General features: G+C 39.0%; 1 protein-coding gene across 2 annotated transcripts in view; it reads left to right on the plus strand.

Annotated features, from left to right (window-relative positions):
* The window catches only part of SLC6A1 (solute carrier family 6 member 1), a 59,342-nt gene that overhangs the window by 14,112 nt on the left and 21,337 nt on the right, over nt 1-23,893 (plus strand). For both annotated transcript variants that reach the window (XM_051982332.1, XM_051982343.1), the window contains exons 2-5: nt 19,425-19,487; nt 20,944-21,370; nt 22,476-22,607; nt 23,185-23,285. In XM_051982332.1, the coding sequence (XP_051838292.1) occupies nt 21,130-21,370; nt 22,476-22,607; nt 23,185-23,285 (474 nt within the window). In that variant the 5' untranslated portion in view covers nt 19,425-19,487; nt 20,944-21,129. The remainder of the gene's footprint in view (nt 1-19,424; nt 19,488-20,943; nt 21,371-22,475; nt 22,608-23,184; nt 23,286-23,893) is intronic.

Consider the following 23,893-nt stretch of genomic DNA (forward strand, 5'->3'; position numbering starts at 1 on the left):
AAGAGAGCTTCCTGAGTTCAAATCTAACCTCTGACACTTACTAACTGGGCAAGTCAGCTAACCCTATTTGCCTCAGTTTCCTTATCTATAAAATGAGAAGGAGGAAAAGGAAAACCAAATCTGGTTAGGTCAGCACCTCTTTTGTTATCTCTGTACTAGATGACCTCTAAGGGTCCTCTCTAAACTATGATCCTATGATGCCATTAGTCATCTTTTACTGTGTAACTGGCACATCTTTTAAAAATGATTTCCCTGTGGATATTCTTTACAGCATTTCTCTGCATAATTCATTGTTTATGATATATAGAAGCTGGCACTGTAGAAAATTCAATATGTGAAACTCTGAGCTTAAAATGTTGTGGGACCTCATTCATATTAAAAGAGGTTCTTCATATTAGAAAAATACTTATAAAGAGGACTCCTTTTTAAATAACTGGTAACCCTCCCATATTTTAAATAACAATTGATTTGCAAAAAAAAAAAAAAAAAAAAAAAAAAAGATTGACAAAGAGTTTTCAGGAAGATATATTGTCTTGGGAGAAACACCCGAGCATCTGAGAAGGCTTCAGTCTGATTCTCCTTGGCTGTGGAAAAGAAATGCAAAGGCTTTTTTGGGGGGAGGTTCTGTTTTGTACCAAAGATCTGACAAAAGAGACTGGAAGTTTGAAGAAGTGAGTTCTAATCTTGGCTCTGTGATTAACTTGTATGACTTTGGAAAAATTTGACTTTCTTCTGTAGAATAGAGATAACACCTTGGCTATCTCTCAGTAGGTGAGGGTCAAGAGAAGAACATATGTAGGTCAACTGTGTCTCACCTTTGGGACAGTCATTTCCCCAGTGGTTATTTAATGGAGCAAATCCCAACATATTCTCTCCTCTATCCTCCAAATCTTAATTTTTGAAGGGTTGTTCCTTATTTCCTTTCTCAATCTTTTAAACACATTTTAAAATAATGAAATCTTGTTGTTTTAATATAGTTGCATGGTAGTTTTCTCACCTAAAAAAAAGTATATGCAAAGTATAGTGAATAGACTCTCAATACCTTGCATGCCTTGTTCCGAATGACCTCTTCTTTTCTGGTTTACTATGGTGAAAAGCAGAAATAGCACTGTATTTGCATTTGAATCTGAAGGATATTAACTAGGTTCATTTACTCTTCAGGACTTTAGTTAAAACTCATCTTTAAAACAAGAAGTTGGAGCTAGATAGTCTTTAAGGTCTCTTCCCAAAGTCTATCAAACTTACCTTCTGTGGGATGCTGAAATTCAAAGTCATTGGAAACCTTCCACCCTCTCCCCTCCATTTTACAGATGGGAAAACTGAGACCCTGGGGGGAAAGGAAGGGAGTAACCTACCTAGAACCACAGAAGTTGTAAACAGTAGAGCTTAGATTTGTCACCAGGTATTCTGATTTTCAATCATTCTCAACTCTGAGTTCTTTCCACCAGCATCTGTAAGGTGCTTGGCTCCCTACCTCAGCTCCCCCAGAAGGTACAGATACCCACGGTGTCCGTGTCTGCATTTCACAGTTATTCTCAGTTGGCACTGGCAGTTGTGGTAACATATGCTTGTCTGTGAGCTGAGGGTGGTGTTTTTCAGGAATTTCCTTTCACAAGGCACGCCAGAGCTCACTGCTACTGAGAAACAAGTCATGTTTATTGTGAACAGGAGCAGAGAGTGGGTGAGACTCTTCCTACCACTTAAATCCTGTCCAAAAAGAGGTGAGATCACTGAGAGAGTAAAATGCCGACAGTAGTATGCAGTAAAGAGTACCAGAGTTACTCAGGGGGCCTGAATTCAAATCCTGTGGTAGACACTTACTAGCTGTGTGATAATGAGCAAGTTATTGAGCTTCGATTTCTTCAGCTACAATATGAAAATATTAGCATTGAGAATCCCCCAAGCTACAAGGTTGTCATAGGGAGAGAGCATTGATAATGCTGCTTCATCATTCCCAGTACTTCAATTGTGTGTTCAATTCCTCATTCACAGCATTCCATCTCCTGTGTCTTTGCACATAGCACTTGTACATATCTAATGTACATATAGTGTCTCCCCCGATAAAATATAAATTACTTGAGAACAGAGTGGTTCTTTTTCTGTTTTTGTACCACCAGTATTTAGCAGAGTGCCTGATACCCAGTAGGTGCCTAATAAGTGCTTGCTAGTTGGTCTTTAAATCAGCCAGGAGATGATAGAATGGACTCGTAAATGAGAAGATCTGGATCTAAACCCGTGTCACTTAATCTCTCAAAGCTTCATTTTCCTCATCTATCAAATGGGGATAAGAGCGATCATAATTCCCCCATGGGATTATTGTGGTCAGGCCTCGAAGTAACAAAAAGTCTTAGTGCAGCTTTAAGCTTTAGTGGCTTGAAATTTGAGATTTGGTTTAAGCTTTATATTCAGGCTGTATATAAGGTAGCGTGCAAAATTTAAAGCGCTATGTAAGTATCAATTGTTGTTATGCAATAATATTGTTTATTATTCTTATTCTTATCTACTCAAGACCAAATGGCAACAGGAGTAATAGAGGTTGGACATCAATTATAAGTCCTGGAATTCTTTAATGAGTACAGAACTGTGCTGTGCAATCTAGGAAATACAAAAGGAGCATTAGGCACAATCTGTGCCCTTGGGGAGCTTCCAGTCTACTGGGAGGGGGAGGGAGGGACAGGTTGTACACAGGAAGCATCCTTGGGTACTGATTAAAAAGAAAAAAGAAAAAGAGCAGTTACTGTACTGTACAGACAATAATAGAAAAAATAGAAAGAAGAGATAGGACTCAGAATGTCACAGTTGAAAGGGAATCTCAATATAAAGTATGTGAAAGCCGGCAAGAACTTTACAACAGAGAATGTTAGTGTTGGGAGGAACTTTAGAACCTAGACTGTCAGATCTGGGAGAGGTTTAGAACACAGAATGTCAGAGGGTTCTTAGAACACAGACTATCAGAGCTGGGAGGGACCTTAGAACAGAGAAAGTCAGAGCTGGGAGGAATTTTAGAACCTAGAATGTCAGGGCTGGGGGGCAATCTTAGAACACAGAATGTCAGAGCTGGGAGGGGATTTAGAATACAGATTATCAGAGCTGGGAGGGACCTTAGAACAGAGAATGTCAAAGCTGACAGAAGCTTTATAATAGAGAACGTGAGAACTGGAAAAATCCCCAGAATATAATGTTCGAATTATCAAGAATCTTTAAACAAGGAATGTGACAGTTAGAAGCGCTTAGGACACAGAATGACAGAACAGGAAGGGATTTTAGAAAACATAGGATTTATAGCCGGAAAGATCATTAGAGATGTTCTAGTCCACTCTCCTCACTTTGTACAGTAGGACATGGATCCGTGGAGTGGATGTGACCTGCCTAAGTTCACACAGATGGGTGGCAGGGTGGGGATATGAACCCAGGCCTTCTAACTTTGAATCCTAGGACACCACCTGTTGAGGCCTCCCTCACCCCCCCCCTATCCTCCCCACCCCCCCACCCCAGCTGGTGAGCAGCAGAGAATCCAGGTCTCCAACTCTAGATAGGTCTTTCATTGCAGCAACACAAGGAAGTCATTCACCATCCCTGAAGCCACAAGCACTTGTAGGAATGGCTGGACCAACAGGAGGCTGGCTGGGGAAGAGAGGCTTCTTGGAACAGGGGAGGAGGGAGACTCAAGTTGAATCCTCTAGGAAGGTGAGCAGCATAGGTAGGGCAGAGGAGACCCAGTGCTGTGCATGCTAAGAGGTCACACAGGACTGTGGTCATCAAGGTAGGAACATGGGTTAAGAGCTAAAAAGACGTGAAAACCCATATGGTCCAAATCTTTCATTTTAGAGATAAACTGAGAAGTAGAGAGGTGAGTAGGAAAGGTAAGATTCAAACCTGAAGCTTCTGACTTCAAATTCAGTTTTCTTTCTCCTATCCCCCACTTCCATCTTAGAAAAAAAAAAGAGAGATCATCCAGGGCGAAGCTTCTTAAACTCTGGGTCTCATCACTGAATGTAGAGGTGGTGGAAATACAATTTATTATCAGTAAAGGTTTGCTATGTTTACCTATTTTGGATTCCTATATACCTGAGGACACAAAAAATTTTTTGGGGGTCTTGAGTGGAGTCTTGAGTAGAAAAAGCTGCTCTAGCCAATTCTTTTATTTTACAAATTAAAAACCAAGACTCCAGAGGAAGGGGGGGGGTTGTTAATAGATTCAGGATTTGAAACCACATCCCTTGATATCCCAAATCCAGCATCTTTCTGGACATCCCATCACCATCTCTGTCATCACATGCTTCATTTCCCATCTTCATCTGGAAAGAATGAAGCCAGTCTCAGCAAATGTTAAGTAATTCCTTGAGCTCATGGCCACTGTGTGAATTCTGAGCTTTCCAGTTCTGGAGATGAGTCTTTCCTGTGTTACAGAGTGCACAGGTTCCAGAGAGGGCTAGGTGTTAGACTGGCACAGTGCAGTTTATCCAAAACCTCTGCCATGCTGGGTCAGGCAGCCCAGCACCAAGGCCCTGCTGGGGCAAACATTGTCCTGGTGTAATGGCTCCAATCTGGAAGCCAACACCTGCCGAGCATGTTGCAACACAGCCTCCAAGTCATACAAATTAGCCATTCTACCCCCCATCGCACCTTGGATAGTCTACCTTCCCTTCGGTCTTTGGAACAAAGCTCCACTCACTTGTTTGATTTTTTTTTTGTTTCTAATATTGATAACTGTAGCGATGGAATCTGTTTCTTTAAAAACCCATGCACTTAAAAACATTCTTCTGAGAGGGGTCCCTAGGTTTTGTCAGACTTCCTTTGATCCCTCAAAAAGATCTCCAGTATCCAATGTTGAGCCAAGTAGGATCTTGTAATACTTGTGGACACTACTGTGTAATACTATGAGACACCAGAAACCAGTAGTAAATGATGATTCCCATAGTATACTAACAACCCAAAGATATGAGAATGAAAACTAGAAGATACTGGAGAAAAGTCCCCTGGGAATCCTTCCATTTGAAGAGGAATATGAGGAATATGTTATTAGAAACTAAGGCTCAAAAGAATGAATAACTTTTCTCAAGGTCACAGAGCAAATTTGCCTATAAACTAGGACCCTGATAGGTGCATTTTTCCATTGTTCCATGTTATGTCATTAATTCATTAATGAGGTGATTAATGAGTGGATTCTCTTTAGGAGGGTGGAGGTTAAGGGGGAAGTCCCAGTGGGATGTTGATAAAGATGTGTATTCTGTGTGTGTGTTTGTTTGGTCATTCAATCATGACTCTTTATAGTCCATCTTGTCCATGAGATTTTCTTGGCAAAGATCTTTAAGTGGTTTGCCATTTCCTACTCCAGTGGTTTAAGACAAACAGGGGTTTGCCCAGGGGAAAGTACGTTGGTAAGTTTCTGAGGTCAGATTTGAATTCAGGTCCTCCCGAGTCCAGGACCAGAGTTCTATCCACTCTGAGCCAGCTGGCTGCTTCTTGTTTAATAAAAATATTTTAAATCAAACATGGACAAGAGCCACTCAGGATGAGCAGGCACAGATGGGTTGTGATCTCCTCCTCAAATCGACGAGATCCATTTAAGTCTCTGAAAAGGAAAATCAGATGGTATATACTAGATGCAGCGGCATCGTGGGCATGAGCTGGGGTGTTGCTACAAACATGTTTCCACACGAGCCCCAGGCTCTCCCTCTTTGCCAAGTCATTGGTTGGGGCAGAGGAAGCCTGGGTGCCCTCTTGTCACCCCCACTCACTCTGCATTGTGATGGGCTGGTCCTGAGCCAGGGTTCCCAGCCCCAGACAAAGAGAGAACTGAGCTGGGGCTTTTCTCCTGAATGTGCAGCCCCGGTCCATCCCCCGCTCTACCCAGGCCCCCGGTCACATCGTTCCAGTGCCACACAGACAATGGGAGATTGTGAGAGGGACTGAGGGAAAACACACACGCACAAACACCCACACACACTCAGGGCTTCTGTTAGACTGGGGGATCACCCAAGAAGTATCCTCCATGAGCATTTCTCCTCAGAACGAGTCTCCTCTCTCCTCCCTCTGTCTCATCACTGCCAAATCTTGTAAGAGGTCCTAGTTTGGGAGGTAGGAGAGCCGAGTCCCAGTCCTGACTGACTTACAGCTGACTGATTGTCTCTCCCAGCCTTCAGCTTCTCGTGTTATAAAAATGGCGTCAGACTCAACATGTTCTCCAGCCCTGTCATTCTCGGGGTCTCTAATTCTCAATAACTCCCCCAGCGGAGTCTCAGACCAACCTTAGAAGCCAACTTCGGACATCCTCAGATCCTATCTATCCCCCAAAGTGGTGACTATTCTCCTATGCCCCCTCTCCACAAAGGGGAAATCCTGTAACCCTTTGGGTCTTGGTTTTCTCATCTGTAAATTGAGAGTCTCCCCTGGAAAGAGCCTTAGATCAAAATGACTAGGCTCTGGACATAAGATGTGACAGCGGCAGGGTGTCCTACACAAATCTCTCTGATCCTTTAAGTCTCAGTTTTCTCATCAATAAAGTGGGAATGACCTCTTGTCTAATGAGGATAGTGCTGGCTCTGGAGTCAGGGACCTAGTATTTAAATGTGATCTCTGATACTTACTCCTTGTGTGATTCTAGGCATTTGACCTCCCTAAGACTCATTTTCCTGAAAGATTTGAAAATCAGGTGAAAATCGGTTTTCTTTGACTATGCATATTTACTGCAAGGCTTTTGTTTTCCTTTTTTCCTTGTGAGGGGGGTGGTAATTAAAAGCAAATGGTTATTGATTGAGGAAAAATAATTCAAATAAAATAAGGAGACGGGCTAGATAATAATTAGCATTTATAGAGCATTTAAAGTTTGCATTTTACATGCATCTCTTTTGATTCTCACAACAGCCCTCCCTCCCAAATATGTACTATTAGTATACCCATTTTACAGAGGAAATGGAAGTTAAAAATAGGTAAATACTCTTTGACTAGAAAATAATGTCTAGAAACGACTAGGAAATAATGAGCTCCCACATAATAGTAGTTGCACCATTAAGAGATTGCTAGTAAATGTTTAACATCCAGCTTTCTGGGGTGGAGAGTGGAGAGAATTTACCTATATCATACACACACACACACACACACACACACACACACACACACACACACACAATTATTCCAATCCAGTTTTGAGTATTTACTAGCCCTGTGATCCTAAGCAAGTCATTTGACTTCTATAAGTCTGTTTCTTCATCTCTCACTTTAAAGTTTAATCTTCATTATTAACATTTTCCTATCACTTCTTAAGTCTAGATAATACACAAAAGTAGCAAGTTCTAATTTGTAGCTTTTGTGATTTCTGAGGTGCAAGTTCTCACACTGAAAATTGAAACAATTGCCTTTGTTCAGCTGCTTCCATCACACCCATTAATGAGTATCCCTGGAGAAAATGCATGAACAGAAACTACTGTGAGTTCCGGTACCTCTTTCAAATGAAAGTATACTCTCTTCATCTCAACCAAAGTAGGCCTTTAATAAATGCTGATTGACATGTGAGAAATATGATATAATAATCATAATTGAATTATATAATCTATCATTAAACATATTGTTATACATTATTGAATAGAATGTAATAAATTATTCCATATTATATAAATAAATCTCTTAGCATGTATAAGTGGGAATTATTTAATCTATAAAAGGTTTGGTTTCTTTAAAAATTTGCCTATGGTTACAGAGACCCCCCTGTTCAAAATTCTTCTGGGCTTTATAGATTACTCATCTGAAAAAATAGCAAGGGCTATATTAGATTGGTGACTTCCCACCTTCCACTCTGTTTTTCAAGTGAGAAAAATAAAAGGCACAGAGAACTTATTTGGACAGGGTTACGCAGTGAGAGGAGAGTAACCTAGCAGTCTCCCCTCCCACCCCCGCAACTAGCAGGTTTCATGATCAGTGAGATTATTGGGACTGCTAAAAGAAAACAAAATTATAAGACAAATAAAAAAAATTAATGTGTATTCAGTCAGTCAATAAAGGGAAGGAACCAAATACTTATTAAACACCTACTATGTGCCAGACATTGTGTTAAGTACTTTAGAAATCCTTTGATGCATCCTCACAACAATCCCTGTGAGATAGAGGCTATTTTGGTCTGTATTTTACAGTTAAGGAAATCGTGAAAGATAGAAATTAAATGACTTGTCTGGTGAAATAATAATAATAAACATTTATATAGCTTTTGCTGTATACCAGGTACAGTGCTAAACGTTTATAATTATTATTTCATGTGATCCTTGCAACAACCCTGGAAGATAGGTGCTATCATTATTATTCCTGTTTTACAGTTGAGAAAACTGAGGCAGACAGTAGTTAAGTGATTTGCCCAGTTACAAGCGAATAAATGTCTGAAACTGGATTTGAATGCAGGTCTTCTGACCCCGTGCCCAGTGCCCATATCCACTGTACCACCTAGCTTCCTCTGTCGATATTATGAACAAGCCACTGTGCTAAATTGTGAGGATATAAAAAGAAGCAAAAGACAGTTCTATTATCAAGGAGCTCACAGTTTATCAGCAGTTTAGCCTATACCTTCCTTTCCATTTTGTGTCTTAATCCCCCTGAGGAGAGCTGATTAGCTTAAGACATTATCCTTCCCCCAAAAAATCATTCCATTTGCATTTTAAAGAGATTTAGAAAACCAAAACTCCATTTCATCCTCAAAGGAATGAATCTCTAATATTAGAATTTCAGACACCAAGATAGGCGGTAGGAGTCCTGAGAAGAACCCCTTAAATCAGATAATGTTTAAGTGTTCCCTAGAGTGGTACGGTAAGAAGTAAAATGAGGTAGGGAGACGAACACTAAGTTTGGAGTAAAAAATACCCAAGTTAAGGTCTCTGTCTCAGTGTGGGTAAAGACAAGTCACTGTATCAGACCGTATAAAAATAATATATTACAATAAACAGATGCTATATTCCATATGGTACTTTTCAAAGTGCTTTTCGTATGATTTTATTTAACTTCCATAACAACCGTGAGAATTGTAGATACTACTGTCCCAATTTTACAAACAAAGGTAAGTGAGTCTTAAAGAGATTAAATTATTCATCCCATGGTCATAGCTAAATAAGATTTGGAGGCAGGATCTCAAGAAAGATCTCTCCTGATTCAAAGCTTAGCACTCCTTGCCAATGTGCCATATTTTTTCTGTCTTGCCTCTATGTACTCATCTGTAAAAAGATGTACCCATGTGACCCAATCCCTCCCTGCCAAGATCAGGGCTGGCTCTTTTCTGTCTCTTGCCGTGACAGGCAAGAACACCCCAACCCAGCAGCCCCTGCCTTCAGGATGGGAAGAGTAGGTTGACAGGAGTTAGTCCATTCCTGTGAGTCATTTGCCCGTACTCGGATGCCCTCCTCATCCCAGTCTCTCAAAATCCTGTCTTCAAGGCTCAGTTGAGCCACTGCCACCTCTGTGACATTTTCATTGATGCCCACAACTATGAGTGTTTTCTCCCTTAAGTTGACTGAAGGAGCAGGGGCAATAGAAAGCCCACTGAAACTAGTTTCAGGAAGAACTGAGTTCAAATCCAGTTTCAAGCATTAATAGCTATGTGATCTTAAGCAAGTTATTTGACTTCTATAAGTTTGTTTCCTCATCTCTAAAGTGTGAATAATCATAGTTCCTAACTTCCATGGTTGTTGTGAGGATCAAATGAGTCATTTGTAAAGTACTTAGCATAGTGTCTGGATTATGTTAAGTACCTGTTCCCTTCTCCCTTCAAAAGTTGCCTAGAGAATTGAGAAGTCAGCTCACTTGCCTAGAGTCACATAGCCAGCTTGTGTCAGAGGCAAGATGTAAATCCAGGTCTTCCTGTCTCTGCCAGCTCTCTATCCAACAATAAAAATAATAATAATAATAAAATAACAACATTAACAACATTTATATAACACAATGTTCCAGGCACTGTGGTATGTGCTTTACAATTATTATCTCATTTGATCTTCATGACTACACTTTAGCAGTAAGTGCTATCATTATCCCTGTTTTACAGGTGAAAAAAACTGAGGCAAACGGGTTATGTGACCAACCCAAGATCACACAGCTGGTAAATGTCAGAGGCAGGACTTGAATCTGAATCTTCCTAACTCTGTTGCTACCTCTCTATTCACTACTCTCAAAGTGCTTATTTTACACATGTTGTTCAATCATTTTTCAGTTGTGTTCAACCGGGGTTTTCTTTGCAAAAATATTACTTCCGCATTCCTTTTCCAGCTCATTTTACGGATGAGAAAACTGAGGCAAATAGAGCTAAGTGGCTTGCCCAGAGTCACACAGTTAGTAAAATATCTGAGGTCAAATTTGAATTCAGGAAAATGAGTCTTCCTGACTTCATACCCAACACTCTATCCAGTGTTGCTCATTTTTGCACACAGAAGATACTTAATAAATGTTTTCTGGACCAAGAAAGGAAATTTTACATCTTTAGAAGAGAAAAAAGGACAATTCTAAAGTGCTTTCACCAATCAAGTGTTTAGCTCCTTATCAAGAAAATGTGATTATTCAATGACCTTGGTCAAGGTCATTCATTCACCAATTGCTTATTCAACAAACATTTGTTAAAGGTCTACTGTTCTATTCTATTTTATTATATTATAAAAAGCAGATGAACACAGCTCTGTCCATGAGGAGTTTACAATCTACCAGATAACTATGAAAGGGGCACCCTGGTACCTAAATGAAATCAGATGTGATCCAGACAAAGGAAAGAATCCAGACCAAAAAAATATAAAGAAAACATTAGAAATGAGAAATAATTTCTACCTAAGGGGACCAAGAAAGGCACAGAAGGGACATCCTGACTGGGCGAAATTGGAAGAGGATTTCAGCAACAGGAAAACGAATTTAGGGCTAAAAAGGGTTCTAGAGTTAACCTGGCCTTCCTGACTGGGATTATAGGATACTGTGTGATTGCTTATATATAGCATAGAGAATTGGACTTGAAATTAGGAAAACCTGCGTCAAAATCTTGCCTCAGATACTTATTAACTGTGTGATCCTGAGCAAGTCATTTTGCTACTCTGTGCCTCAGTTTCCTTATTTGTAAGATGAGGTTATACAAGATGGCTTGGAAGACAGTCCAGTTTTCAGTCCTATTATCCTCCAAAGCACAAAGCCCTGCCTCTGAAAAGCAGCCAGCCTTAGAGGAACAAAAGATACTGTTAATTTTTTGTTTCGAAATAGAATTGCCTGAATCCTATCTGTCCTCTGGACGTTTTTACAGTCCTGGTGAAACACATTTGTTTTTGCAGTACTTGTCAATCAATGTCTCATCATTATAATCTTCATTTCTCTGATGGAGCCAGAATTTTTAATGTGAATACTACATTCAAGGGTATCCTGCAGATCCTTTCTATACCTCGCCTTACATGATGCTTAGCTGTGTCTTTCCATAAAGTTCCCTATAAAAGACTACATAGTCCTATAAAGGACACCATCGAGTCCTCTATAAAGGTTCTCTATTTGCCCCTCTCAAATCTTTAAACATTTGGCGTTATCAGCATCTGAGGCTGAACTGAGATTGTCTTTCAGTTATCATTCCCTCAGATTACATTACCTATCAACTGTCCAACCTCCTTTTCCAATGATAAATCTTACTGATAGCAAGAACCAAATGAGATAATATTTATTGTTTAGCACCATGCCTGGCACAAAGTGGCTGCCATGTAAGCGCCTATTCCCCACCCTACCCCTACTTATTATTGCTGTTGATATACTGCCACCCACATCACCCACTCTTGTGTCTTTCCATTACCTTATATAACAATTTTGATTCTTCTGAGATCAGAAAGTTCCATGTTGTCTCCCTCATGAAAATGGAAGTCCCTTAAGGGCAAAAACTGTTTTTGTTTTTGTCTTCGTGACATCCAGAACTTAGCACCATAAGTTCTAAGCACATAATAAGTGATTAATAAAAGCTTTTTAATTTTTTCTTTCATTCTATATAATACTAATTATAAATACTATTTAAAGCTTGCAAGGCTTTTTACACACATTATCTCATTTGATCCTTACAACAACCCTGAGCAGGCAATCAAACTGAGGCAGAGAAGTTAAGCGACATGTCACAGTCATAGCATAGCTAATAAATATTTGAGGAGGATTACAAATTCATGTCTTTTTGAGTCTATACCCAAGCCCAACACCAGGCTCTATATAAATGTTTATTATTTTTCTTTTCCCCAACATTAACTTATTACTTCTAAGTACAAGTCAATGATACCATCCTATATCCATATAACAGGCAGTATGGAAATGGAAAAAATTATTCTCAACTAGGAATTACAAATGCAGGGCCCACATCCTATCTTTGCCCTTATCTGGCTTCAATTCCTTATTCCAGGCCCATGTTTATAAAATTGACCGATTCTAGATGAGTTGACATCTTGATACTCTTTTAGCTCTGGTAACTTTGGAAATGTACAAATGCTTTCATGATTTATTATCTCATGCAATCCTCACACCTACCTAGAGAGGTAGGTAAGACATAAATTTGACAGATTGTAAAATGAAGTTGGACAAGATGGCCTGGAAGTTCTAGTTCCAGTTATAAGCCCTATTATCCTCTGAAGCACAAAGCCCTGCCTCTGAAAAGCAGTCATCCTTAAGAGGAGCAAAAGATTCTGTGATTTTTTTTTTGTTTTGAAATGGAATTTGACAGATAAGAAAAATTGAAGCTGAGAGGTTTAAACCTGTGGGCCCAGGACCCCAGTGGGATTTGGACTCAAGAAGATTCGAGTTAAAATCTTTGCCTTCAAAAACAGCTAGGCAAGTCACTTAATAACTCAGCTTCAATTTCCTCATCTGTAAAATGGAATTGATATCATCAGCAAATCCATATCCATGCCAACTATTGTCATTTTGATCCCTATATAATACAGGTTTCTCTCTTGAGGACAGAGGTTCAACATCTATCTTTGACTTCCCAACAACAGCTCCTTATATATAGTGGGCATTTTATAGGTGTTATTACTGCTTGTTGTATCTAGCTCCAACATATTATGTACAATATATGTCATGTTTTTATGGAATGAATAAAAAATAACTTGATTATGTATGTGAAAAACAATAATATATGTAGGTAGTACATAATGAGAAACAAATTCATTTACAAGTTTTCCTGAATTCTCAGTAGCTTTCTGCCTTTTCATAATTCTATGTTACCTCAATCAGGAATTATACATGGGGGTAGGTGGAGGTGGGGAAGTACCATAAATTGTTCATAAATTAAAGGCTATGTGAGAAATCGGCAATTTAAGGCAAAGGACCGTGAGATTAAGATCTGGAAGCAGAAAGGAATAAGCCTTTACATAGCACCTATTATACAACAAGGACTAATAACAAAAAGATCATGTGATGATCAACTGTGACAGACTTGGCTCTTCTCAACAATGTGGTAATTCAAGGTAATTCTAATAGATTTGGGATGGAAAATACCCATTCACATCCAGTGAGAAAACTGTGGAGACTGAATATGGTCCAAAGCATAATATTTTTTTTTACCATTTTTTGTTTGTTTGTTTCTCATGCTGTTTTCTCTTTTGTTCTGATTTTTCTTGTAAACATGACAAATATGGAAATATATTTTAAAGGATTGAATGTTTAACCTATATCAGATTGCTTGCTGTCTTAGGGAAGGGGGACGTAAGGAAAGGAGGGAAAAAAATTTAGAATTCCAAGTGTCCAAAATGAATGTTGAAAACTATCTTTATATGTATTTGGGAAAATAAAATATTAGTGAGAAAAAATATATACCAAGCACTTCATTAAGTATTTCACACATATTTCATTTGATCCTCAAAAGAACCCCAGAAGTACGTGCCATTATTGTCCCAATTTTATAGATGAGGAAACAGAAGCAGATCAAGGTATATGACTTGCCCAGGAACACCGAGCTAGGATGTGTATCTAAGACTGGACTTGAAATTAGATTCTCTTCTGACTCAAAGCCCAGACTTCTATCCACTGTATCACTTAACTGAATCCGGGGTGGGAACCCTAAAGATCATCTAACCCTACTCTCTCATATTTCACATGGAGACACTCAGATCCAGAAAAGTTATATTAATTGTCCAAGGTCACACCTCTAAGATTTGAATCTTTAAACCCAGCCCTTCGATTCCCACTTCATTAGCAGGGAAATGACTAGCTCAGAATCACACAACTCAGTGACAAAGTAGGATTCCAACCCAGGATTGAACTTGAACTGCAAGCTTGTCTATCTTTCACTGCCTCTGATGAGTAGACAAAGACATTTTTCTAATTGCTTTTGGCACCTTTATACTTGAGGTGAACTACAGACTTACCAGGGGATGGCTTAGCCAGTCTATTATAGAACAATTATAATACTTACCCTGAGGAAGCAGAGTCAGAATTTGGTAATTAACAGATTTGCCCATCTTCCCCAGGGCATCATTCAGAATATGAAATGTATTACAAAGAGAACTCATTTGAAAAGTCATCAGCTGTGCAGGAGGCCTTCAGGAATTTAAATTTCCCTACAAAATTAGGTTTTAGTGCTGGAAGAAAGCTTAGTTGTCATGGAATCCATCCACTTCATTTGAGGAAACTGAGGACCAGAGAGAAATGATTTATTTAGTCACACAAGTAGCATGTAGCAAAACCAGGATCTGAAACATAACAGCTAGGTGGCTCAGTAGATAGAGTCCTGGGTCTAAAGTCAGGAAGACCTGAATTCAGATTCATCCTCAGACTAGTTGTGTGATCCTAGGTGAAAACCTCTGTTTACTTCAGTTTTCTTATCTGTGAAATGAAAGAGGTTCAGTCCAATGACCACTGGGGTTTCTTTTAAATTTAATATTTTAAGATCCTCTATTTGCAGCTCAAAATTAAATTTACAGACAGAATCTCTTTCAATGAAAGAGATCTGGAAACTTTAGAGCTAGAGAATTCTTCAAAATGCATCAGGCTCAATATTCCTTCTTCCCACAAGCAACGAATTGAAGCAAGTGAAATAGAAGAGGAAATTAAATCTCTCCTGGGATGTCAAGTGGACAGTGGTGTTAATGAAGCAAAAATCTGAGAGAATGCTAAAGAGTCAGGAGCTTCAAAGGGTTCTAAGAAAGATATTAAAGCAGAAGAACTCAATGAAGGAGACAAAACAACTTGCTACTAAGCTGTTTCTTCCAAGTCAAAATTCATTTTCTGGGAAGTCACACTCAATACTTTCCACACAAAGTCCTCCATTTGTGCATTCAGATTCTGTTTCTATAAAAAAGGCAACTAAACCAAGACAAGGGAAAAGCAATGTGTGCAATTTGAGAGTAGAATTTAGGATGCTTTCCTTTTTGCCAAAGCTTTTTTAAACTATGTTTCATGAATCCATATGGAGATCTCATAATTTAATGTGGAGGTTGCAAAATTCTGATTTATTATAGATAAATGTTTGATTTTTACACTTAGAATTATGTAAAAAATTCTCAGGTAAAAAGGGATTGTGAGGGGGAAAAGTAAAAAGCCTTGTTATATCATCAAATCTTATTTAGTTGCAAAATTGTCTTTACATGTAATTGGAAAAAAATTATTTTAAAATGACTTATATAGTTAGTTTTGGCCAGGTAGACCTCAAGAAGAATTCAACTTAGCAGGAAGAGAAGCTTGAATTCTATGTAAATGAAAAAAACCCAGAATTTCAGAGCTGAAGGGGGACCCTGAAACTCTCTAGGCCAACTGATACTTGAATAAGAATCATACTAGCAAATAGATATTCAATCTCTGCTTAAATGAGGAAAAGCCTCCTGTTCAGCTTTTTAACAGCTCTAATTGTTACAAGTTTTTCTTTACTGTAAATCTAAATTTAACTTAACTTTCATTCAATTCAATTTAATAAGTATTTTATTAAGCACCTACTATGTAACAGGCAATGTGCTAAATGCTGGGAACACAAATAAGAAAAAGAAAGACATCCCTTACCACAATGCTTAGGAAATAGTAAATGCTATATTAACATTGTCTATTATTATTTAATATTAACATTATTCTGCCTTTAGGAGCTAAGCAGAAGTCTCATTTCTCTTCCAAATGCACCTTTAAATTCTTATAGGTGACTATCCCCAAGTCTTCTCTTCTCCAGCCTAAACAATCCTACATCCTTTAATAAACCAAAAAAAAAAAAAAGTCTTTGTGCAATGTTCTTCAGAGATTCTCTTTTACATGACAGAAAAGGCATTAGAGTTGTAAGTAGAAAACCTGGGTTAGGAATCCAACAATGCCACTTATTATTGAACTAATTTTGACAAGTCACAACTTTTCTAAATTCGAGTTTCTTTGTAGGTAATATGAAGGATTGGGCTAGAGGACTTGAAAGGTCCCTTTCAGCTATAAAATACCTATGATCTTCTGAGACTATATTTATAAATTGTAAATAATTCCTAAATTAATAAATTCACCTGTGATCCTACAAAATGGATTTTAATTCCTTATGCTAACTTTAATCTAGCCAAAACACTTCAGACTCTGCCAATTTAGTCTATTCTATGTTAACACTGGGTGTTGTCTTGTATCCCAAATCTCACCTTTGCAGGCATCTCCATTGTTCTTAATTATTAGTTAAAGGCTGAGCTACTACAAGGGTGGATGTTCCCCACAAATGTTGTAGTATCATCCCAATGTTCACGAAATATAAGCAGTTTTTAAAGGACTCATTAATATTTGTGAGTAATATTTTGCTTCTTTTCTTAACATGTTCTTGGGAATAAATAAGACTATTATTTTAGTAAGACATACCATCATGTGACAGGCATTTGTATGATCATTTAAAGACTTCAAGGAAATTTCTTCTAGGGTGTGATAAAGTCAGACAAATTCACATCTCAGCTGTGCCTATGACCTTATTCTTTCAGATCTTCTCTCCTTTGAGGAATTGATGGTGATAAAATTGTGTTTGTATCATGAAAAAGCTCTTGGAAACCTTGAAACTTTGAAAACTCAAAGAATTCTTTTTTCTTTAAAATTCTAGAGGATCTTTATTACTTATGTGATTTTTAACAAGTCATATTTTCATTTTGGGACTCAGTTTCCTTATCTGTAAAGTAAGAAAGTTGCAATAAGAAAATAATCAAAGGCTATGACCAATTTTCAAAAGAAGAAATTCAAATAATCAACAACCATATGAAAAAAATTACTGATTATTAAAAATAGAAATGCTTTTTAAAAAACTCTTGCCCATCAAACTGGCAACCATAATAAAAGATAGAAGGGCTATAGGAAGGCAGATATGCTAGTATATGGTTGATGAAGTTATTATTTAGTCCAGCTATCAAGTAATAGTAAAAGTATACATCCTTTGACTCTTTAATTCTAGTGCTTAGGCATAACTTAAGGAAATGAAAGGAAGGAAGAAAGGATTCACTTCACTCTCCATCTGCAGCTCTGCCTGTTTTCAACCCCAAGGAGCATGATGCCCTTCTCAAAATATAAACTTGTCACTTCTAATCCCATCGCCATGTTGTTAACTCAAGCCTTGATCTCATCTCCCCAGTTCCCCTCTCCCTTCTGATTGAAGAGTTGGAGATGGAGTGCCAAGCCTTCCCACAAACTTTTCTTTATAAATGCAGAACTTGGACTTTCAACTCACTTCACTTTATATCGGTAGTTCTGCTTGGTTTCATCTCCAAAGAACAAGATGCTTCTGCATCCCAGCTTTTTTAGGGTATTGTCTTCTTCCATTAGATCATAAGTTCCTTGCCTTTGTTTCTCTTATTTGTATTCCCACTGCTTGGCACATTTTTGCTATTTTCACTCATTTCAATCATCTCTGACTCTTCTAAACCCCATTTGGAATTTTCTTGGCAAAGAAAGTGGAGTGGTTTGATATTTCCTTTTCTAGCTCATTTTACAGATAAGGAAACTGAGGCAAACAGGCTTAAATGTCTTGGAATAATTGTTTATTGAACTGAATCAGGCTGCATATGCCAAAATATATGTAGCAACACTTTTTGTCAAAGAAAAAAATGGAAGCAAAGTGAGGTGTCCAACAGTTACAACATGACTGAACAAACTGTAGTATATTAATGCAGTGGAATATTATTATGCTATAAGAAATCATGAAAATAAGAGATCTGGAAATACAAAAGAAGAATTTATGAACTGATGCAGAGCGAAATAAGGAGAACCAGGAGAATAGTATACAGAGTGACTGCAGTAACACAACTGAAGCAACATTAAAAGACAATTGAACTCTGGTTAAGACGAAATGATGAAAGACCCTCTTCTAAGAGTTGGATGGCTCATATTCTCTCAAACATGATTTTTTATTGCCAAATTTTTGCCTAACAATTTTTTTGTTATAAATGGGTATTTATATTGGGAAATGATTGTGGTGGAAAAGATGAGAGTCAACAAAAAATCTTAAAGGGGTTGGATTAGAGAATGAAGGTCTTTTTCAACTCTAAGTCTTAAAACCTAGATGGGACCTCTTGGATCATGTGGTTCTCACCCATCATAGGAAGCAACTATCCAATGGGTTGGGTTGTTGAGGGAGTCTTTCCTTACCATGACTGATCATCTGGATCATCATAGAAGATACCGTTCTGGGTCCTGAGACCAGGCTAAAACATAGGAAAGGCTGAAAGTGAATGAGGTCATCTCTGAGGATGAGAATCAAGTGATGTAAAGCTAGTGCTTTCCAAACAGACGCCCACCATTCCCGTCCAGCTCTCCTCAGCTTCTAGGAAGAGACTATGGCATTAGGTAACTGGGGATTGTGGGGCCCATCTCACATAGTAATGTGTGCATGGGGAGCAGGGAGGGGCTTACAGGGACCTTATATATGGGGAGGTAAACCTCACAGTCAGCTGCTCTTTTGTGAATTGGCAGTGCTGAGCTGAGGGGCATCTTGGGGAGGGAAGCATCAAGCAGAGATGCTTTGGCTGGACTGAGATGAGCCTGGATCCTGGATCTTTTCTGAGGTGATTGCTTCGGGGTTCACAATTTGCTGCGTGGGTTCCATAAGTTTAGATGTTGAAAAAAACAGTTGAGAAAATTTTTTTTGAAAAAAGTCACCTATGGCAAATCAACAGCTCTTCATGAGGCCCCAGAGGAGCTGAGAGCTCCTTGGATCATTTGCATTTTCTTCTGATAAAATTATGGAACGTCCTTCTCTCATCTCCACCCTTACTGACCCACCTGCCCTCTGCCCCGAGGACAGCCAACACTGGCACATTGCATGTCTCCAGCTCCCTGCAGTATTGGCTCCATGATGCATGGATATCAACACTGCCCTCCTTGCGGGGAGATCAGCTGGGCACTTATTCATCGCTGGAAAGGGCTGGCAGATCCCTATTCCCCACCCCCACTCCCCTCCAAGCACTGCTGCAGGGCTCCCGGGTCCCTGGCATTCCGGCCCTCCTGCTCACAGCTTGTTTCTTCTCTCTCCACAGTGAGATTGGTAATATATGTGGATGGAACCTCACCCAGGCAGACTGACCACACAGATATTCCAGGTAACTGAAGAGGGAGCTCAGTGGGGCAGCAAGTGGGAGTCATCAGGAAGAAACAAAAGGAGATGTGGATTTTGAGATCGGAGAGCTTTGGCTCAAATCAAATCTCTTGCTACTGCACCATATTGGACAGGTCACTTAAGCTCTCCTTTCCTCATCTGTAGAACTAGGTGATCTCCAAAGTCCCTCCCAGCTCTAATCTGTGATATTTAGAAGTATCTAATCTATCATTTGGTCTATAAGCAAAAATATATCCCTAAGTAAGTAACAGTGATAACAGCTAATATTTAGCTGGCATTTTAAGGTTTGCAAAAGGTGTCACAGACATCTTATTTAGAATTCTAGTTAGATTCAAGAGTTGTCTTCCCCAACCTCCTAGCTGATGCAAGTTCAGGATAAGAGGGAAAGAAATTACAATATAATATAACATGATACAGTATAATATGATATATGATATGATATAATATGATACAATATAATGTGATACAATATAACATAGCATAACAAAATATGATAAAATTAATTTAACCTTTGTCAATCACCCAGTTTGCAGCTTCTGCTTTGAATATCTAGGTAGGCATAAATGTGTAGCTGAACTTGGAATTAGGAAGACTTGCATTCAAATCCCGCCATACACTTAAAAGCTGTATCCACAGGCAAGTTATTGACCTCTATCCATCTCATTTTCCTTACCTGTAAAATGGGGATGGTAATTGCATCTACCTGCCAGGGATGTTGTACATATCAGAGGAAGTCAGTCAAGTCAAGAAGCATTTATTGATTACCTGCTATGTGCCAGGCACTGTGCTAAAAGCAATATATACATCCAAGATATTTTGCAAACTTTAAAGTGTTATATAAATGGTAGCTATTATAATGATGATGGTGATGATGATACCCTTTCTTATGCACTAAATCACAAAACATGCATGTCATTTGGTGAAGCACAAAAACTTCTGCAGTTAAGAGGCATGGGTTCAAATTCTGACCCTTAGATTTCCTAGTTATATAACCATGACTAAGTTCTTTAATACCTCAGTTTTCTCTCTTGCAAAATGGAGTAAGAGTATTCATATTATGACCCTTAGATTTCCTAGCTGTATAACCATTAACAAACTCCTTATTTCTCGTCTGCAAAATGAGAATAAGAGTATTTGTATTATCTACCTAAACAGGCTGTGCTACAGCAAAGTGTTTTGTCAAGCTTAGAGTGGTCTGCCAGTGGGAGTTGTCTTATATAAATAGACATGATGAATATCAGAGAAAGAGAAGGAGATAAATTTTCTTGGACTAATCCATGGTCAACAAGTTAATTCTGTTTAGAGGTTGAAATCATCTCACAGTACTCCATTTGAGCTTTGAAGGACAATCTTTTTTTTCCATGTTTTAGTGGGCAAGAATTCAGGAAGGAAGAGATGTAGAATGATAATGCCACTAAAAAAAACTTTGCATTTTCTAGGAGCTGAGACCCACTTCCAGGATCTTCACACTCTGACCATCCCCATCATTCCCTCTCTCCCACTGATCCCAGCAAACTTTTGACTTCCTAGTTGGGTGACAGAGGACTGCAAAGCTGCTGTCCACGTGGACTGGGGCTGATATCTCCCGTCCATCTGCCAGGGCCTCCCCCTCCAAACCCAGAGACATGGCAACCAATGGGACCAAGATTGCAGATGGGCAGATTTCCACTGAGGTCAGTGAAGCCTCCATCACCAATGACAAGCCCAAGACGTTGGTGGTGAAAGTACAGAAGAAGAAGTCAACAGATCTTCCTGACCGGGACACCTGGAAAGGCCGATTTGACTTCCTCATGTCCTGTGTGGGCTACGCCATAGGACTGGGAAATGTTTGGCGCTTTCCCTATCTTTGTGGAAAGAATGGTGGTGGTACGTGATTATGGTCTCCTAGAGACTGGGGAGAAGAGGACAGTAGATAGCTCAGCCATATTCCTCAAAGGTTCTGAAAGAGAAAGAAAGGGGGGAAATGGAGGCAAGAAATCAGTAGCCTTTTGGGAGTTCTAGTTCTAGTTTGTCCTCTGTGTGACCTTGAGTAGAAATCCATCAGAAATGCCCCATTTCCTGTCTTATTCCTGTTATACCAAAGAGAGACTCATCAAATGGCCAAATGCAATAGTGTAGTGAGAAGAATTCCAGTTTTGAAGGTAATCAATCTCAGTTTAAATCCCAACTTTTCCACTTATGAGTTACACAAGGCACTTCATTCTCTGGACCTTAGTTTCCTCATCTCTAAAATGAAAGAATTAAACTAATGTGAGTGATTTTTTGGGGGAGGTGGAGGGTGGGGGTGATCTATGAATTTGGTTTTCAAGTAATTCATTTATTTATAATTATACTTCAAAATTATTAATTTTCTTTGCAACCTCTGTATTTTATTTTTTTGTAAAGACATTATTCTGAAAAGAAGTGCAGAGGCATCTCGTTATAGTCAGGGTCTTTCTTTCTCTCTCTCACACACACATACAAGGTTATAGGAGATATGGGACATCATTAAACACCACTGTTTCACTTCTTAAACAGCTTTCACAATTCTTACTAAAATCATAGTTTGGTGCCTTGTGATCTAGAGAGTGTTCTAGCTAAGTTTTCGATAGATATGCCAATGGGATACAAACTCCACAGATCTTTCCAAACTATTAGGGTTTGATTATGGTCCCAGTGATGATCATCCAAGAGCCAGCCTGGCTCAGATCAGAGCCGCTCATGGCTAGCTACTGAAGGGGGTGGGGATTACATTTTTGGCCCCAACAACTCACAAAGACCATCTGTTCAGTAAAAGACACATCCACAGGGAAGAAATCACAAAGCCTTGAAAGGCTGCAGGAAGTTTCCATTACTGTGTCCCCCCTATCCCCTACCCCAAGGCTTCCTTTGATTTTTCCACTCTACTATTGAGCTAATGACTGTGTCCTGCTCAGTAAGTGGCCTTCCCAGGGTCTTGGTGCCTATTGCCTTTCTTCTCTCTTCTCTACAGGGGCATTTCTGATCCCTTACTTCCTCACTCTGATCTTTGCCGGAGTCCCTCTCTTCCTTCTGGAGTGTTCCCTGGGCCAGTACACATCCATCGGAGGCCTCGGCGTTTGGAAGCTTGCTCCAATGTTCAAGGGTAAGTTGGGGGAAAGAGGAAACTTTGTGATTATTGAAGAGGATGTGCCTTAAACTCCAATAGCTCTCAGGGGTGACCAGGTGTTCTTGTTTGGAGGCCTGGGGCTTGGTTGGGAGGCAATGGGATAGTAAAAAGCACCCATTGGTCTATGAGACAGGATATAGAGGATCTAGACCTGCTGACTATATGACCTTGGGCAAGGTAACTACTTCCATGCATCTAAATTTCCTCATCTACAAAAGGAAGGGATTCAATTGATCTCTGAGTTTTCTTTCCGAGCTAATATTCTATTAGGATGTATTTCTTCAACAACTATTTAGCACAAACCTACTATCTGTGTATGTTAGTCATTCCACAAACATTCACTAATCACCTATTGCAAGCAGAGCAGTTTTCTTGGGCTAGAAAACAACAATTAGATAAGGCTCAAATTCTGCCTTTCCAAGTGAATTGTAAAGGAAGGAGCCCTCTCTTACATGTATTTGCATCCCCTATGCACACAGTGAGTACTAGAGAAACACTTACATGACTGCTAATGCTTGCCCATAACTTTCAATATTTACTCTTCCTCTCCCAGGTGTAGGGCTGGCTGCTGCCGTGTTATCCTTTTGGCTCAATATTTACTACATTGTCATCATCTCTTGGGCCATCTACTACCTGTACAACTCATTCACCACTGTAAGTATCCCATCTCCCCATCTTTGTGCTCTCTGCTTTAGGAAACAGATCCAGCTGGTTGGGGTGGAAGCCTTATAGTTCTCAACCCTAAAAACACTAAGAAGCTAACACAAATTGTCTTCAATCTCCCTTCCAACCTCACACACACACACACACACACACACACACACACACATACACACATCCCATTTCTTCAAATTTCAGTATTTTCTCTAAATAACTTGTTTCATATAAATTGTCTTCCTAATCAGTCAACAAACACTAATTTTTTAAATATATTTTAATTACTATATTTTATTTTCATATCACCTAAATTTCTCCCAATCCCTTAAAAAATCTTACATAAATTTCCTTTAAAAGAAAAAGAGGGGAAAAATAGAGAAACCAATCAATACCTTGGAAAAAATCTAACAATACAAAAAATGTTTTACACCCATGGGCCCTCACCTTGACAAAAAAGTCAGGGAAAGGAGTTTTCTCACAGTTCTTTTTTAGGGTCTAGCTTCAACATGCATTTATTCTTGCTATGGCACCCAAGTCCAAACAAGGCAGGGGTTGTGAAGGAAAAGTAGTCCCTGTTCTCAAGGAACTTACATTCTTAAATGAGA

The sequence above is a fragment of the Antechinus flavipes genome, chromosome 1 (assembly GCF_016432865.1).
Source record: "Antechinus flavipes isolate AdamAnt ecotype Samford, QLD, Australia chromosome 1, AdamAnt_v2, whole genome shotgun sequence".
NCBI lineage: Eukaryota > Metazoa > Chordata > Mammalia > Dasyuromorphia > Dasyuridae > Antechinus > Antechinus flavipes.